Below are 18,491 nucleotides of genomic sequence, written 5' to 3' on the forward strand. Positions count from 1 at the left end.
GGTCTGCAATGCTGTAATTGCTGCAAATGGAACATTCCAAGACAAAAGCAAAGTTTGAAGGAGAAAATTATTATTTCAAATAAAAATCATTATTTCTAACCTTGTCAATGTCTTGACTATATTTTCTAGTCATTTTGCAACTCATTTGCTAAATATAAGTGTGAGTTTTCATGGAAAACACAAAATTGTCTGGGTGACCCCAAACTTTTGAACGGTAGTGTATATTTTTTTTGTATTAACTAGAGAAAAAACTGGCGCTCTCAAAAATGTAGGAGCGGGATGTAACCGACTGGATCACTGTGTAAAACTGTCACTGTATGTGGCACGGCAACACTGAATGGTGGCGATCTGTGTGGATCGTATGGACACTGACACGGCTCAATGTACTCTCAGGGGGCGATCTGGGGGTATTTAGGCTATTGCCTAAAGTAATACGGCGCAGTAATTTCACTGGGGTAATGGGTGGGCAATTTGGGGGCTATTCTCTAATTACTGGGACAGGAGAGATCTGGGGAGATCTAGGAGAGATCTTTATTAAGTTTCTTTCACTTTTCTTTTTTCACAGGGCTTCACACACCGACTCTCACAAGCTCTCTGACAGAAATGAGCTTGTCAGAGCCGGTGATAAGAAGAAATCTGCGTCTTTTGTTTACATATGCTGTGATTGGTCATTCAGTTTTGAATGACCAATCACAGCCATCGACGTCACAGGACCACTCTGATTGGTCCTGTGCCGGCGAGCGGTGAGTGTCTGTCACTCGCCGCCGTGATCTGCCCGCTATCGCCATGTCATCTGACATGGTGACAGGTTAGTGTCGTCGTCATGTAACTGTACCTGAGAAGGCAGGAACGCACCGCCGATTTTCACGTACAGTTACGTGATTGGGCGGGAAGGGATTAAAGGCTTTAACTTCAATTACAATTTTAAGGAAAAATCTTTATAAGAGGTTTTTGATACAGTCTTCAACTATTTAGTTGGCTAAGAAATCGCTGATTGTAAATGTTTTTTCCCCTAAGTCTCTTTCAGGTCATATCATGACTATGAGATAGAGGTTCCCATCACTCCACCATGCTCGAAGCCTGAAGATACAATGAACAAGAATTGTATCAATCTCACAGCAGAGGAACTATCACCTATTTCTACTACGTGAGTTCCATAGACTGTTTTGTGGTATAGTTTTTGGAAATAATATGAACAAGTGAATTTCTCTATGAAGACACAAGAAATAAAAAAACTAGTATATGCTCTCCTAAACTACTCTCTAAATGTGAACATTGAAATTATTTTTACATAAACAAATGTGTCTTTTTTTGTTTTTGTTTGTTTGACACACATGGCGATACTGAATAATTTGGTTTGATCTAGTCATTTGTAGTTCTAAAACGAAGTGACCTTTAGGGTATGTTCACACGGCCTATTTACGGACGTAATTCGGGCGTTTTTGCCCCGAATTACGTCTGAAAATAGCGCCTCAATAGCGCTGACAAACATCTGCCCATTGAAAGCAATGGGCAGACGTTTGTCTGTTCACACGAGGCGTAAATTTACGCGCCGCTGTCAAATGACGGCGCGTAAATAGACGCCCGCGTCAAAGAAGTGACCTGTCACTTCTTTGGCCGTAATTGGAGCCGTTATTCATTGACTCCAATGAATAGCAGCGCTAATTACGGCCGTAATGGACGCGGCGTTCAAGCGCCTGCACATGCCGTTACGGCTGAAATTACTGGGATGTTTTCAGGCTGAAACATCCCCGTAATTTCAGCCGTAACGGACGCCCTCGTGTGAACATACCCTTATTTTACTAGAGCTATAATAACTGCTGCCAATTAAAAACATTACTAAAGTTTAGCGTCTAACTACTGATATCTTGTGTTCAAGCTTTAACATTACAGATGCTGACAACGACATTTTGGAATGCTTTGGGAGCCATACTGATGTTAAACCGCTGTTACTTAAAGGTAAAATGACTATGGGAAGCAGAAACTAAGGCACAATTAAGTGATTCTCAGTAGTTAAAAAGGGGTTGTCCAGTTTTTTTTTTTATTATTCATTTGTAGAATAGAAAATCATAGTTTTCTAATATACATGTATTAGAAATTCTGCTCACATACATTCAGGCCTCATACACACGACCGTAAAAACTCCCGTTATTACGGGTCGTAATTACGACCCGTAATAACGGGCTCATAGACTTCTATTGGCGACGGGTGCCTTCCCGTTTTCTCACGGGAAGGTGCCCGTGCCGTTGAAAAAGATAGAACATGTCCTATTTCAGGCCGTAATAACGGCACGGACAGTCCATAGAAGTCTATGGAGCTCTCGTAATGACGGGTGGCTACATGTGTGCACCCGTCATTACGGCAGCGTTGCTAAGCGACGTCAGTAAATAGTCACTGTCCAGGGTGCTGAAAGAGTTACTGCCGATCAGTTAACTCTTTCAGCACCCTGGACAGTGACTACCGATCAGTATAAACCTGTAAAAAATAAAAATAAAAGACTTTCATACTTACCGACAACTTCCTGCTTCCTCCAGTCCGGTCTCCCGCCCGTTGCCTTGGTGACGCGTCCCTCTCGACATCCGGCCCGACGTCCTGGATGACGTTTCAGGCCATGTGACCGCTGCAGCCAATCACAGGTCAATCACAGGCTGCAGCGGTCACATGGACTGCCGCGTCATCCAGGGATGTCGGGCTGGATGTGAAGAGAGGGACGCGTCACCAAGACAACGGCCGGGTAAGTATGAATTTCTTTAACTTTTATTACAGAAAAGGCTGTCCCTTCTCTCTATCCTGCACTGATAGAGAGAAGGGGCTGCCGATTAGTGCAGTGCTATTTTGCCGCCAAAAACGTGCCTGTAAATACGGGTGGAATACGGGTGACACCGGACCCATATTTACGGGCACAGGTTCGTAAATACTGGTGCAAAACGGGTGGAATACGTGTGACACCGGACCCGTATTTACGCCAGTATTTACGGGTGGGAAAAAATACGGTCGTGTGCATGAGGCCTTAGTATAGTGCATGAGGTACCTGTCACAGTAGAATGGTATAACACACTAGATGTCACGATACCAGAATTTGGACTTCGATACCGATACTTCGTTTAGTATTGCGATCTCTATACCAATTTCGATACTTTGCCAACAGTAATAAAAAAAAAAGTTCTTCCGTTTTCTGATGTGAGGCGCGTGGTGTGATGAATTTTGAATGTGCCTCACATTAATAGTAATTAATCCCATCATGTTTCTCAGTCATAATGGGTTAATGTGTGAGGTACATGATGGGGTTAATTACTATTAATGTGAGGCACATGGAGGTTAAATTCATCGCACCTCGTGCCCCACATTAATAAGTTAAAGAAAGCAGTGTTTATTTTATTTTTTACAGCGTACACATCATAAATTATCCCAAAAAATTGTTGTGCAGGTTATTACGGCCGCGCCAATACTGAATGTGTGAATATTTTATGTATTGAGACTTATTTTAATGTTTATTGTAAAAAAGGTGAATGTGTATTTATTTATTTTTTTATTTAACATTACTTTGTTTTTACTTTTATTTTTAAACTTTAATGTACTGACATATAGCAGATATGTGCCAGTACATTAGCCTGCGTATGGATAGTACACAGGCAGTTGTTAGGACATACCTCAGTTTGCCCTAACAACAAGAAATATGGTAAGACAGCCCTGGGGTCCGTCAATAGACCCTGGGCTGTCTGCCCATATATGGTATGGCCCTCGATCGCGTCCCAGGAATTCCCTGTGACGCGATCCATGGGCATCCCCCTTCTCATTTTCTCCTGAATGCTGCAGTCAGCTGTGATCGCAGCATTCAGGGGAATAACGGCAGAGTTGAGAGGTTTCTCTGATCTCCGCCGTTATAGAGCGGGGCTGCAGCTGTGTAATACAGTCATTGCCCCACTCTTGACAGAAGTGCGCGCGCGGTCAGCATGAGGTAATGCGGCCAGCGCTGCACTAATGAGCGGCAGTTTAGGCACTGAAGATAGAACATGGGGGTGTTTTGTAGAGCGCCCGCCATGTTCTGCCTTCAGTGCCGCCGCTCATTAGTGCAGCGCTGGTCGCATCGCATCATCCTGACAGCGCTCACTTGTTATCAGGACTCAGGAGTGGGGCAATGGCTGAATTACACAGCCACAGCCCCGCTCTCATACATTCATGTATGCGCAGCTAAGTATCGAAATACAGGAAATAGCGGTATCGAACCGTTTGGAGATGCAGAGTATCGAAACAGTACCGGAGTTTTGATGCATCATGCAACCCTATAAAACACACACACACACACACACACACACACACACACACACACACACACACACACACACACACACACACACTGATAAACAATTGATTCACTGTCTCTAGATGATTTATAAAATAACTGCCTGTGTCTAGGGGATGTTGTCATGTTGTTAAAGTTAAATTAAAAAAAAAAAAAACACCACACACACTGCAGAGACAGTGAGAAAAATGTTAGGGCTGTTCCTATGCAGAGACTGAGGGTATGTTCACACGGCGGGGGTCCGTAACGGCTGAAATTACGGGGATGTTTCAGCCTGAAAACATCCCCGTAATTTCAGCCGTACCGGCATGTGCAGGCACTTGAACGCCGCGTCAATTACGGCCGTAATTAGCGCTGCTATTCATTGGAGTCAATGAATAGCGGCTCCAATTACGGCCAAAGAAGTGACAGGTCACTTCTTCTACGCGGGCGTCTATTTACGCGCCGTCATTTGACAGCGGCGCGTAAATATACGCCTCGTGTGAACAGACAAATGTCTGCCCATTGCTTTCAATGGGCAGATGTTTGTCAGCGCTATTGAGGCGCTATTTTCGGGCGTAATTCGGGGCAAAAACGCCCGATTTACGTCCGTAAATAGCCCGTGTGAACATACCCTGACAGACATGATGATGAGATGTTGCTGTAGGTAGAAATACTTAAAACATTTCTGCTCCTCAATAACCTATTTTGCACTTATTCTATAACTGGACAGTGTTTCCTGAATGCCAATGATCACATGATGTGGCTCACATGACTGTCCATTCAGTTATGGGTGTTTTTTATGGTCAAATTTGTGGGCTATACAACTTTTTTTATTTTTAGACAGAGACAACTGCACTGATATAAAAAAAAAGGTTTGTGAGCAGAATTTTAAATACATGTATATTAGACATCTGTATATTTTCCTATTCTATAAATAAATTAATAGAACAAATAAATAATGGACAACCCCTTTAAACTCCAAGTAAACGCTGAAAATTCAACTTTGGTATGAGGGTATGCGACTCTCGGGACATATATTACTTATACCAAACATACCATTCTATTGCCCACTTGTGGTTGAAAGTACTTCATTTGATCTAACCTGCTTTTGAATAAATGCTTCCGGGTGGATAGCACCCCAATCTCCTCATTTGAGCTAAATAATCTGCAACAGGAACTGTTAGGGTCAACGCACATGATGCGTATTACGTGCGGAAAAACTGCAACGTAATACAGTGCTAGCATTGAAAATGATATTCTAGGAAATCTCATGTACACGCTGCAGTATTTTTCCGCATGTAAATTGAACTGCGGTGGGGATTTTAAAATCCGCAGCATGTCAATTTATCTTGCGTTTCCGATTGCAAATACTATTGCCTAGTGCAGAGGAAAATCGCATGAAAACGCCGCAATTTACCCATCAAAATTTAAAACCGCATCAAGAAATACACCATCTGGTGCTGTTTTTACCTTCGTATTGCTGTTGTTTTCGTGCGTATTTTTCGCTGCAAAATACGCAAAGTGTACATGTAGCCTTAAAATGACTATGAAATTTTTTTCACTCCTTACACTAAATCCAGGACTCGTAGTATTTGTTACTCGTAGCCAACGTTACATTTTGGATCTAAAGTTCCTTTCCTCTAAATTTATATTATGATTAGTACAATGGTACTTATTTAATTGTAATGGTCAGGGTGACCCCCACTTAACTTTCCCTACCTACTTGTTCTCTGATGTCCAGCTGATAACTAACGTTCTATGGATTGCAAATGTACTTGTGTTGTAATTCCATAACAAAAGTAACTCCCCATATTCACACCGTGCTAGTGTTTCTAGCCTACATGCTTTGCCTGTAGTTTGTCACGATAGATGTTGATATTTACTGATATTAACCAGGCTGGTGCTTATTTCTGTTTGTGTTTTACTTCTATGTCCGCTATTCCTTAGTGTAAACTGAAATAACTAGGTGTTGCATTTTTCAGTTCCACTTATTAAAGATAGATCAGAGCATCTTACTATTGAGGAACTGAAAGGGAAAATATCCATCAAACCAGATACATCTCTGGATCTTACTTTGGAAGAAGACTGGAGTAAACTTGGATCGAGCATGAAAGACCCTAACATCATAGAGCACTTAAATACAAATATTCCCAGTGGAGAAAACCTTAATCCAACAGAAATCGAGTCATTCAAGACAATTATAGCCGACAAGCCAGAAGGTAAGTTAATACTAGCCAGATGAACTGTAATGCTACATATAAAACTATTAAGTCCAAGAGCGTACCTGGATGCCGGTCCTAAGCTAGCGTGATCGGGTCTTGGATGATGTTTCGAAGACAATGCAGAAAAATTGCATTGCCTGGCGGGACATCTCAGGGGTGGTAAAGCAGAGTTGCGGAAAGTTGTAGCAGCCAGCAGCAACAATGTATGACTGGGACCTTTATTGAGTTGGTGCAGGCTAACCCGAGGTGCCAACTATTCCGGTAAAATTCCCAGGTCACAGTCCCCAAAATAGAGTCGGGCTGTAAATGGCGGGTATGAAACTTCTTGAGGTCAAACAGATCCGGGTTGGCAACAAGTGGGCAGGGTCGGGTCCAGAAATCAATGTCTGAAGACTGGGTAAGGGTTAAGCCAGAGGTAGGTAAATGGACAAATTAGATCAATCGGAACCATGATGTAACCCAGGTCAAACAAAGGTGAATCCCAGGGTTTAACAGAAATAAACGCCAGGCAACGGATCACCTGGGATGATAACAAAGCACTAGAAGATTGAAGCAATTCCCCTTTTAGGGACTAAGAAAGAGACTTCCGAAGCCGGGTTCTGATCTTGCGGCTGGAGCAACATTTCACAGGAAGAGTAGAGCTGTTGCGTCCTGTTGCAATTGTGACGTAATGTCTCGGACAGGCCAACACGCCGCTCTGCCAGTAGTATCCTTAGTTTAATAAAACAAGAAGTCCTTCTGAATCCGATTAATAGAAAAAATGCTAGAAAAAAATAATTTAAGATTGTATTTATTATAGTGTTTATGTAGTGTTATTCTTATGAAAGCTCCACCCTCCAGAGAGAACGCCATGGTGGCTCTGCCAGTAGTATCCTTAGTTTAACAAAACAAGAAGTCCTTCTGAATCCGATTAATAACCAATGCTAGAAAAAAGAATTTATGATTGTATTTATTATAGTGCTTATGTAGTGTTATTCTTACGAAAGCTCTATCTTTCGTACACAGAATCACCTTTGTAACCCTTTTACATTTTGATGATAATGTGGCCTATGACATTTCAGTCATAAATTCATTTACCTTAGGCCTCATGCACATGACCATATCCGGGATCTGTATTGTACAAGGCACGAATAAGCTACCCAAAATATTCTACAGGCCTCTGGTAAATCTCCGTACACCTCCAATTATTTTCCAATGAGAATTAAAAAGAATCATAATTGTGGCACTCTCCAACACATGTATTCTCTTTTGGAAACAATGCTTTGGCAAGCTGAGGTGCATGGACGCACCAGACAGACTACGATATGGTATGCACTGTGGACCCGTATTGCAGTCTGGGTGCCACTGTGTGTCTTAACCCCTTAAGAATTGCAGCTATTTTTGGCCTTGAGGATGCAGTGATTGTTTTTGTTTTCTTATCACCTCGTTCTGAGGGCCATAACTTTTTTTATTTTTCTGTCGACGTAGTCGTATGAGAGCTTGTTTTTTTGCGGGACGAATTTTATTTTTAATAGCACCATTTTTGGGTGCTTATAGTATATTGATTAACTTTCATTAACTTTTTTTGGGGGAAAAAAATGGAAAAATCAACTATTCCAGCATAGTTTTCTGCTTTTTAAATTTACGCCATTCACGATGCAGCTTAAATAACATGTTACCTTTATTGTATGGGTTGGTACAATTATGGCGACACCACAAATGTAAAGGTTATTTATGTTTTACTACGTTTGCACAATAAAAACCCTTTTAACCCCTTCCCTCTTTAGCCACTTTTGACCTTCCTGACCGAGCCTCATTTTTCAAATCTGACATGTGTCACTTTATGTGGTAATAACTCCGGAATGCTTTCACCTATCCAAGATTCTGAGATTGCTTTCTCGTGACACATTGGACTTTAAGTTACTGGCAAAATTTGCTCGATATGTTCAGTATTTAATTGTGAAAAACACCAAAATTTAGCGAAAAATTTCAAAAATGTGCATTTTTCTCAATTTAAATGTATCTGCTTGTAAGACACGCAGTTATACCACACAAAATTGTTGCTAATTAACATCCCCCATATGTCTACCTTAGATTGGAATTGTTTTTTGAACATCCTTTTATTTTTCTATGACATCACAAGGCTTAGAACTTTAGCAGCAATTTCTCACATTTTCAAGAAATTACAAAAGGCCATTTTTACAGGGGCCAGTTCAGTTGTGAAGTGGCTTTGAAGGCCTTATATATTAGAAACCCCCAAAAAGTCACCCCATTTTAAAAACTTCACCCCTCAAAGTATTCAAAACCGCATTTAGAAAATGTCTTAACCCTTTACACATTTCAGAGGAATTAAAGCAAAGTAGAGATTAAATTTACAAATTTCATATTTTTTTGCAGAAATAAATTTTTAATACAATTTTTTTTATAACACAGAAGGTTTTACCAGAGAAATGCAACACCCGCTTTTGTTGTCCGGTTTCTGCAGTTTAAGGAAAAATCCCACATGTGGCCCTAGTATGCTACTGGACTGAAGCACCGGCCTCAGAAGCAAAGGAGCACCTAGTGGATTTTGGGGCCTTATTTTTGTCAGAATAAATTTTAGGCACCATGTCAGGTTTGAAGGGCTCTTGCGGTGCCAAAACAGTCAAAATCCCCCAAAAGTGACCCCATCTGGGAAACTACACACCTCAAGGAAATTATCTAGTGGTATAGTGAGCATTTTGACAGCACAAGTTTTTTACAGAAATTATTGGAAGTAGGCCGTGAAAATTAAAATTAACATTTTTTCAAAGAAAATGTAGGTTTAGCGATTTTTTTTTTTTCTCATTTCCACAAGGACTAAAGGAGAAAAAGCACCATAAAATTTGTAAAGCAATTTCTCCCGAGTAAAACAATACCCCACATGTGGTAATAAACGGTTGTTTGGAGACACGGCGTGGCTGAGAAGGGAAAGAGCGCTATTTGGCTTTTGGAGCTCAAGTTTAGCAGGAATGGTTTGCAGAGGCCATGTCACATTTACAAAGCCCCTGAGGGGACAAAACAGTGGAAACCCCCCACAAGTGACCCCATTTTGGAAACTACACCCATTGAGGAAATTATCTAGGGGTATAATGAGCGTTTTGACCCAACAGGTTTTTTGCATAAATTATTGGAAGTAGGCCCTGAAAATGACAATCTAAATTTTTTCAAAGAAAATGTAGGTTTAGCTAATTTTTTCTCATTTCCACAAGGACTGAAGGAGAAAAAGCACCGTAAAATTTGTAAACCAATTTCTCCCGAGTAAAAGAATACCCCACATGTGGTAATAAACTGCTGTTAGGACACACGGCAGGGCTTCGAAGGGATGGAGTGCCATTTGGCTTTTGGAGATCACATTTAGCAGGAATGGTTTGCGGAGGCCTTGTCACATTTACAAAGTCCCTGAGGAGACAAAACAATGAAATCGCCCAAAAAGTGACACCATTTAGGAAACTACACCTCTTGAGGAATTCATCTAGGGGCGTAGTGAGCATTTTGACCCCACAGATGTTTCATAGAATTTATTAGAATTGGGCAGTGAAAATAAAAACAATCCTTTTTCTTCAATAAGACGTAGCTTTAGCGCAATTTTTTTTCATTTTCGCAACAAATAAAGGAAAAAAAAAGAACCCAACATTTGTAAAGCAATTTCTCCCGAGTACGGCAATACCCCATATGTGGTCATAAACTGCTGTTTGGGCACACGGCAGGGCTCAGAAGGGAAGGACCGCCATTTGGAGTGCAGATGTTGCTGGATTGGTTTCTGGGCGCCTGTGGGCCCAAAACAGTGGAAACCCCCCAGAAGTGACCCAATTTTGGAAACTACACACCTCAATGCATTTACCTAGTGGTGTAGTAAGCATTTTAACCCTGCAGGTGTTTTGTAGAAATTAGTGTGAACTCGATGTTGCAGAGTGAAAATGGGATTTTTTTTCCCACAGATATGTGGACAATATGTGGTGCCCGGCTTGTGCCACCATAACAAGACAGCTCTCTAATTATTATGCTGGGTTTCCTGGTTTTAGAAACACCCTACATGGGGCACTAATCTTTTGCCTGGACATTCGACCAGGCTCAGGAGTGAAAGCGAAATAAAGAACAAAAGGACGGCGCCACCTTGTGTAGATCAGTAGGTCAGGGTGAGGAAACAATGACAAGAGTATGCTCACCAGAATTACGGAGGTATCAAAGCGTATAATATCCACAGTGCTGCTGCCAGATCCGAGTCGGTGTCCAAGATGGGACCGCTTAGGTAGAGACAAGTGCAGGTAAAAAAGTGGATCTTTTGATGGCGCTGCTGTGTGGTGAGAAGGATGTGAACCGGAGTCTCGAGGTATAGATAATAGGTTACATTTATTAAGAGTGGCTACGCGTTTCAACGATGAACAATCGTCTTCCTCAGGCCATGCACATATCAGAGAGGACACATCTTATATAACATGTTGGTACAAATTAACATAATTGAAAAAAAAAAAAAACGCCAAATTTGACGGGGTCAAGGTGCGATCCTGACGTCACTCCCGGTTTTTTTGCTACTTCACAATGTTCACATTACGGGGCTATAAATACATAATATGTTTTAACATATAAGTTAAATATTTATTCATAAAATGAAGTACAATTAAAATAGTGATAGAGATAAATGAAGAATAAATAAAAGATAGCTGAGTTTGAAGTGAACAAAGCCGGGACGCGGCCTCGTTACCTAGGCAACAAAGCAGAAATCATAGCGAAGGAGCGAGTTGGTAGAACTGTGCTATCCATGGATAAGATATTGAACCCATTGAAAGCTACTTAAAGGAATGTATAATTTAAATAAAAAAATGTGTACATGAAAGCCGTATCGGGCATAGGCATTAATATATAGCTGTGCTGATAAAACATTAGGTAACTAAATTTGGCATGGTTAGCAACCTGGATCAGTTCTGTTTATAATTAAACCTTGTAGCATCTTAAAAATGGAATGTAAGTTTTAATTAGAGTATGCATATTTTTAAAAACAGGAATGTAAATCGAAGTGAACGAAGCCGGGACGCGGCCTCGTTACCAAGACAACCGGGTAGAGATCGTGAAATTAGAAGAACTATGCTAGCCGTGGGTTAGATATTGAACCCCTTAAAAGCTGCTTAAAGGTATGTATAATTTAAATAAAAGAATGTACATGAAAGCCATATCGGGCATAGGCATTAATATATAGCTGCGCTGATAAGACATTAGGTAACTAAATTTGGCGTGGTTAGCAACCTGGATCGGTCATGCTTATAATTAAACCATGTAGCATATTATAAATAGAATGTACATTTTAATTTTAATTGAAATATGCAGTATATTCTATAAAAAGGAATGTAAATTGGAGTGAACGAAGCCGGGACGCGGCTTCGTTACTAAGGCAACCGGGTAGAGATCGTAGCAAGGAAGCGAATTAGAAGAACTATACTGGCCGTGGGTAAGATATTAAAACCATTAGAAGCTGCTTAAGGCATGTATAATTTAAACAAAAGAATGCATATGAAAGCCGTTTTAGGCATGGGCATTGATATATAGCTGCGCTAATAGAGCATTAGGTAACTAAATTTAGCGTGGTTAGCAAAAATTTGTTCGGTCCTGTTCATAATTAAACCATGCAGCATATTATAGAAGGAATGTAACTTTTTAATTAGAGTATGCAGCATCTTTTTTTTAAAAAGGAATGTAAATTACTATTAGTGAGTTCGGAGTGAACGAAGCCGGGACGCGGCCTCGTTACCAAGACAACCGAGTAGAAATCATAGGAAAAAAAAAAAGCGAATTGGTGGAGCTACGCTTGCCCTAGGTAAGAAATTAAGAACTGCTTGAAAGACATGTATTGTTTAACAGGTTCCCGACCGCTGGCCGTAAATATACGGCCAGCGGTCAGGGTCTCTAAAGTCCGGCGTATAGTATATATACGGCCGCACTTCAGAGACTGTGCACGCGCGATCGCGTGCACACAGCTCTATGCCCTGGCTGTTGCTAACAGCCATGGGCACTGGGCAGAATGTCAGGGGTCAATCTTTTGGCCCCTGAACATGTGATCGCTGTGACAACCAATCACAGCGATCACATGCATTTCTGCTTAGAAAACAGTGTGCACGCGATCGCGTGCACACAGCCCTGTGCCCTCGCTGTTACCAACAGCTCTGGGCACTGGGCAGAGTATCAGGGACCAATCTGATGGTCCCTGAACATGTGGTCGCTGTGACAACCAATCACAGCGATCACATGCATTTCTGCTTATAAAACAGTGTGCACGCGATCGCGTGCACACAGCCCTGTGCCCGCGATCGCGTGCACACAGCCCTGTGCCCTCGCTGTTACCAACAGCTCTGGGCACTGGGCAGAGTATCAGGGACCAATCTGATGGTCCCTGAACATGTGGTCGCTGTGAAAATCACAGCGACCACATTTGTTTTATTTTGAGTTTTCTGGCAGTAAATCTCCTGCCTCTTTTCTTCTCCTCAAATATTGTTTCAGTTTGAGGAGAAAAAGAGACTCGGGAGAATTGCTGCCAGAAGATTACAGTGAAAAAAAAACAAACAGTTACACTATAAAACATTCTCTGTATAGATAGATTTCTATCTATCTATACAATCTATCTATCCATCTATCTTTTTTTCTATCTATCTACCTTTCTTTCTTTTATTCTATTAGAATAGGCAGGTAGGGAGTATATAATTATATATATATCCACATATATATAATATATATAGCAATAGCGGTTTATTTTTTTGTTAGCGGTAGTGTAGATATATATAGCAGTTAGGCCCCATGCACACGACAGCAAAAAACCTCCGTTTTTGCGGACCGCAACTGCGGTCCGCAAAAACTGAGCCATTCACTTTCATTGAACGCTGACACCTTTCAGTAGCACTACGGAAGGGTGTCAGTGCCGTGGAAATGTTCCGGGAATTATGGAACATGTCCGTTCTTTCGCATTTTGCGGGCCGTGCTCCCATACTTTGTATGGGAGCACGGCCCGAAAATGCGGCTGTCAGTCAGCGGCCGGCCGTGCCCGCGATCGCGGACAGCAATTGCGGGCACGGTCGTGTGCATGGGGCCTTAGTTTGTGTGTTTTATAAAAAAAATAAAAAAATAAAATTTGTTTAGTTAGTGTTAGTGTTAGTTACGTTATGGCGAGGAAGTTGTTTAGCGCCGAGGAGGCATACGCCATGCTGTGGTCTGAGTCGGAGACCGCATCAGAGATGGCGTTCGAGATGGAACCTGTTTTAGGTAGTGACGATGACAGCGTCACTTCAGGTTCATCTTCAGGGGACGTTGTCCCTGATGCAGTCGAAACTGCAGAACATGAAAGCGCAGGGCCAAGTAGCGCTGTAGCACGGGACAGCCTGGTCCCTCCAGTCCAGGCTCTTGTATGGGCACCTGCCCCATCTTTTGGGCCTAGAATCCACGGATTTACTGCCACTCCTGGCATAACCGTGGACAATACAAATTTTGTCCAAATGGATTACTTCCATTTATTTATAACGGACGACATCCTAAATCAGATTGTCCACGAAACAAATTTATATGCCACGCAATATATAAGGCAGAAACCTTCATCCACCCATGCCAGAGATTGGACGCCCACCAATTTGCAGGAATTAAAAAAAAATTTGGGGCTCACCCTAAATATGGGTATTGTCAAAAAGCCCTCCATTAGGTCTTACTGGTCAACAAGACCCGCCCAAGCCACCCCAGTATATTCTGCAGTAATGCCCAGGTCTCGTTATGAGACAATAATGAGGTTCCTCCACTTCAATGACAACGCACAGGCCCCCCCAAGTACCGATGCAAACCGGGATCGGTTGTTCAAAATAAGACCGCTAATAAATTCCCTGAATAATTTATTTCTGCAACTCTACACCCCTGAGCAGAATGTAAGTGTGGACGAGCAGATATTTTGGAAGTGTTATAGAAACTCTGTTGAGTTTTGTAAAACCAGCTTTGAAAAAAAGCGATATGTGAAATAATCTTCTTCTATCGTCCGCCCTCCTACATCTCTATGTGATAAATAAGGCCACATATTTGGTATCCCCGTGCACGGGAGAAGTGGCAGAATGTGAACGGAGATTAATTTTGACCGTGGTCTATGCCGTGTGTGAAAAATGCTGGTATAAACTGACGCATTTGCTAAAAAATTGCTAATTTTATTTTGTTCCATCTTATTCAAGAAACTTTCAGAAGAAAACTGGACTGTCTAAAAATATGATAAACCCCTTGAAGAAAACCTTGTGGGGTCTGCTTGCGTGAATGAAGTCATTTATGGGGTGATTCTAATCTTTCAGCAGCATTACACCCCCCAGAAAACAGTATGCGGCTATAAAGTCAAGTGCAGAATTCCTGGACCGAAAAGGCCAAAAAGCCTCCTTTTATGCCAAGCCCTGGCACATGCCCGCACAGTGAATAAGGCACACATATTTGGTATCCCATGCACGGGAGAAGTGGAAGAACGTGAAAGGAGATGAATTTTGGCCGTGGTCTATACCGTGTGTGAAAAATACTAGCCTAAACTGACGCATTTGCTAAAAAAGTGCTGATTTTATTTTGTTCCATCTTATTCAAGAAACTTTCAGAAGAAAACTGGACTTGCTAAAAATATGATAAACCCCTTGAAGGAAACCTTGTGGGGTCTACTTGTGTGAACGAAGTCATTTATGGGGTGTTTCCAATGTTTCAGCAGCATTACACCCCCCAGAAAACAGTATGCGGCTATAAAATCAAGTGCAGAATTCCTGGACCGAAAAGGCCAAAAAGCCTCTTTTTATGCCAAGCCCTGGCACATGCCCATGAATAAAGCACACATATTTGGTATCCCCATGCACGGGAGAAGAGGAAGAATGTGAAATGCGATGAATTTTGTCCGTGGTCCATTTTGTGTGTGAAAAAGCTAGCATAAACTGACGCATTTGTTAAAAAAAAAAGCTAATTTTATTTTGTTCCATCTTATTCAAGAAACTTTCAGAAGAAAACTGGACTGTCTAAAAATATGATAAACCCCTTGAAGGAAACCTTGTGGGGTCTACTTGTGCGAATGAAGTCATTTATGGGGTGATTCTAATGTTTCAGCAGCATTACACCCCCCAGAAAACAGTATGCGGCTCTAAAATCAAATGCAAAATTCCTGGACCAAAAAGCCTCCTTTTATGCCAAGCCCTGGCACATGCCCGCACAGTAAATAAGGCACACATATTTGGTATCCCCATGCACGGGAGAAGTGGAAGAATGTGAAAGGAGATGAATTTTGACCGTGGTCTATACCGTGTGTGAAAAATGCTAGCCTAAACTGACGCATTTGCTAAAAAAGTGCTGATTTTATTTTGTTCCATCTTATTCAAGAAACTTTCAGAAGAAAACTGGACTGTCTAAAAATATGATAAACCCCTTGAAGGAAACCTTGTGGGGTCTACTTGTGCGAATGAAGTCATTTATGGGGTGATTCTAATGTTTCAGCAGCATTACACCCCCCAGAAAACAGTATGCGGCTCTAAAATCAAATGCAAAATTCCTGGACCAAAAAGCCTCCTTTTATGCCAAGCCCTGGCACATGCCCGCACAGTAAATAAGGCACGCATATTTGGTATCCCCATGCACGGGAGAAGTGGAAGAATGTGAAAGGAGATGAATTTTGACCGTGGTCTATACCGTGTGTGAAAAATGCTAGCCTAAACTGACGCATTTGCTAAAAAAGTGCTGATTTTATTTTGTTCCATCTTATTCAAGAAACTTTCAGAAGAAAACTGGACTGTCTAAAAATATGATAAACCCCTTGAAGGAAACCTTGTGGGGTCTACTTGTGTGAATGAAGTCATTTATGGGGTGTTTCTAATGTTTCAGCAGCATTAGGCCCCCCAGAAAACAGTATGCGGCTCTAAAATCAAATGCAAAATTCCTGGACCGAAAAGGCCAAAAAGCCTCCTTTTATGCCAAGCCCTGGCACATGCCCGCACAGCGAATAAGGCACACATATTTGGTATCCCCATGCACGGGAGAAGTGGAAGAATGTGAAAGGAGATTAATTTTGTCCGTGGACTATACCGTGTGTGAAAAATACTAGCCTAAACTGACGCATTTGCTAAAAAAGTGCTGATTTTATTTTGTTCCATCTTATTCAAGAAACTTTCAGAAGAAAACTGGACTGTCTAAAAATATGATAAACCCCTTGAAGGAAACCTTGTGGGGTCTACTTGTGTGAATGAAGTCATTTATGGGGTGTTTCTAATGTTTCAGCAGCATTAGGCCCCCCAGAAAACAGTATGCGGCTCTAAAATCAAATGCAAAATTCCTGGACCGAAAAGGCCAAAAAGCCTCCTTTTATGCCAAGCCCTGGCACATGCCCGCACAGCGAATAAGGCACACATATTTGGTATCCCCATGCACGGGAGAAGTGGAAGAATGTGAAAGGAGATTAATTTTGTCCGTGGACTATACCGTGTGTGAAAAATACTAGCCTAAACTGACGCATTTGCTAAAAAAGTGCTGATTTTATTTTGTTCCATCTTATTCAAGAAACTTTCAGAAGAAAACTGGACTTGCTAAAAATATGATAAACCCCTTGAAGGAAACCTTGTGGGGTCTACTTGTGTGAATGAAGTCATTTATGGGGTGATTCTAATGTTTCAGCAGCATTAGGCCCCCCAGAAAACAGTATACGGCTCTAAAATCAAATGCAAAATTCCTGGACCGAAAAGGCCAAAAAGCCTCCTTTTATGCCAAGCCCTGGCACATGCCCGCACAGTGAATAAGGCTCACATATTTGGTATCCCCATGCACGGGAGAAGTGGAAGAATGTGAAAGGAGATGAATTTTGACCGTGGTCTATACCGTGTGTGAAAAATGCTAGCCTAAACTGACGCATTTGCTAAAAAAGTGCTGATTTTATTTTGTTCCATCTTATTCAAGAAACTTTCAGAAGAAAACTGGACTTGCTAAAAATATGATAAACCCCTTGAAGGAAACCTTGTGGGGTCTACTTGTGTGAATGAAGTCATTTATGGGGTGTTTCTAATGTTTCAGCAGCATTAGGCCCCCCAGAAAACAGTATACGGCTATAAAATCAAATGCAAAATTCCTGGACCGAAAAGGCCAAAAAGCCTCCTTTTATGCCAAGCCCTGGCACATGCCCGCACAGTGAATAAGGCTCACATATTTGGTATCCCCATGCACGGGAGAAGTGGAAGAATGTGAAAGGAGATGAATTTTGACCGTGGTCTATACCGTGTGTGAAAAATGCTAGCATAAACCGACGCAATTGTTAAATTCTTGCATTTTTTTCCAATTTTGCCCACTTTAGAGAAAAAAAAAATAATTATATATACTGACAAATGCCACTAAAACAAAGCCCTATCTGTCCTTTAAAAAGAGTGTAAAATTCAAAGATGAACTTTATTCACCTGCTGAGTTATAGTCATCTAAAGAAGCGCATAGCAAAATTGTGAAATTTGCTCTGGTCATTTAGCTGTAAAACAGCCTAGTCCTTAACCGGTTAAATAAAAGAATGCATATGAATGACGTGTCGGGCATAGATAATCATCTGTGGCCGCGCTAATGAAACATTTGGGTAACTATGTTTAGCGTGGTAAGTAACCTTGTTTGGTCCAGAATATAATTAGAGTATGCAGCATATTTAAAACAGTATGAGGATCTTATACTTTAACACTACTGTACATGGAAAGAATATAATTGTGGTTTATATAAATCGGTCTATAGTGCGGAAATAAGGAACAATGGGATCAGAAGGCAAGGAAGGCAACACATACTCCAGGTAAAATGATAAAAAATAATAAAGTAAAATAAAATAAAATAAAATAAAAATAAAATTAAAATAAAATAAAAGTATGCAAGATTTTGCTAATTTCAAAAGGAAAATATTTAGGGACAATATGTAAGAGAATGCTTGATGAATGGGTGAACTAGGCAGACAAATTACAAAGGTTAAATAATATGTGATAATTTGGAGATCATAGCCTCAA

At 41.2% G+C, this 18,491-nt stretch overlaps 1 protein-coding gene across 12 annotated transcripts in view; it reads left to right on the forward strand.

The window, feature by feature from the left end:
* Nucleotides 1-18,491, forward strand: part of SHOC1 (shortage in chiasmata 1) — a 307,702-nt gene that overhangs the window by 72,682 nt on the left and 216,529 nt on the right. For all 12 annotated transcript variants that reach the window (XM_075825602.1, XM_075825611.1, XM_075825607.1 and 9 more), the window contains 3 exons: nt 1,018-1,147; nt 1,880-1,959; nt 6,268-6,504. In XM_075825602.1, the coding sequence (XP_075681717.1) occupies nt 1,018-1,147; nt 1,880-1,959; nt 6,268-6,504 (447 nt within the window). The remainder of the gene's footprint in view (nt 1-1,017; nt 1,148-1,879; nt 1,960-6,267; nt 6,505-18,491) is intronic.

This window comes from Rhinoderma darwinii, chromosome 1 (genome assembly GCF_050947455.1).
Source record: "Rhinoderma darwinii isolate aRhiDar2 chromosome 1, aRhiDar2.hap1, whole genome shotgun sequence".
Classification (NCBI taxonomy): Eukaryota; Metazoa; Chordata; class Amphibia; order Anura; family Rhinodermatidae; genus Rhinoderma; species Rhinoderma darwinii.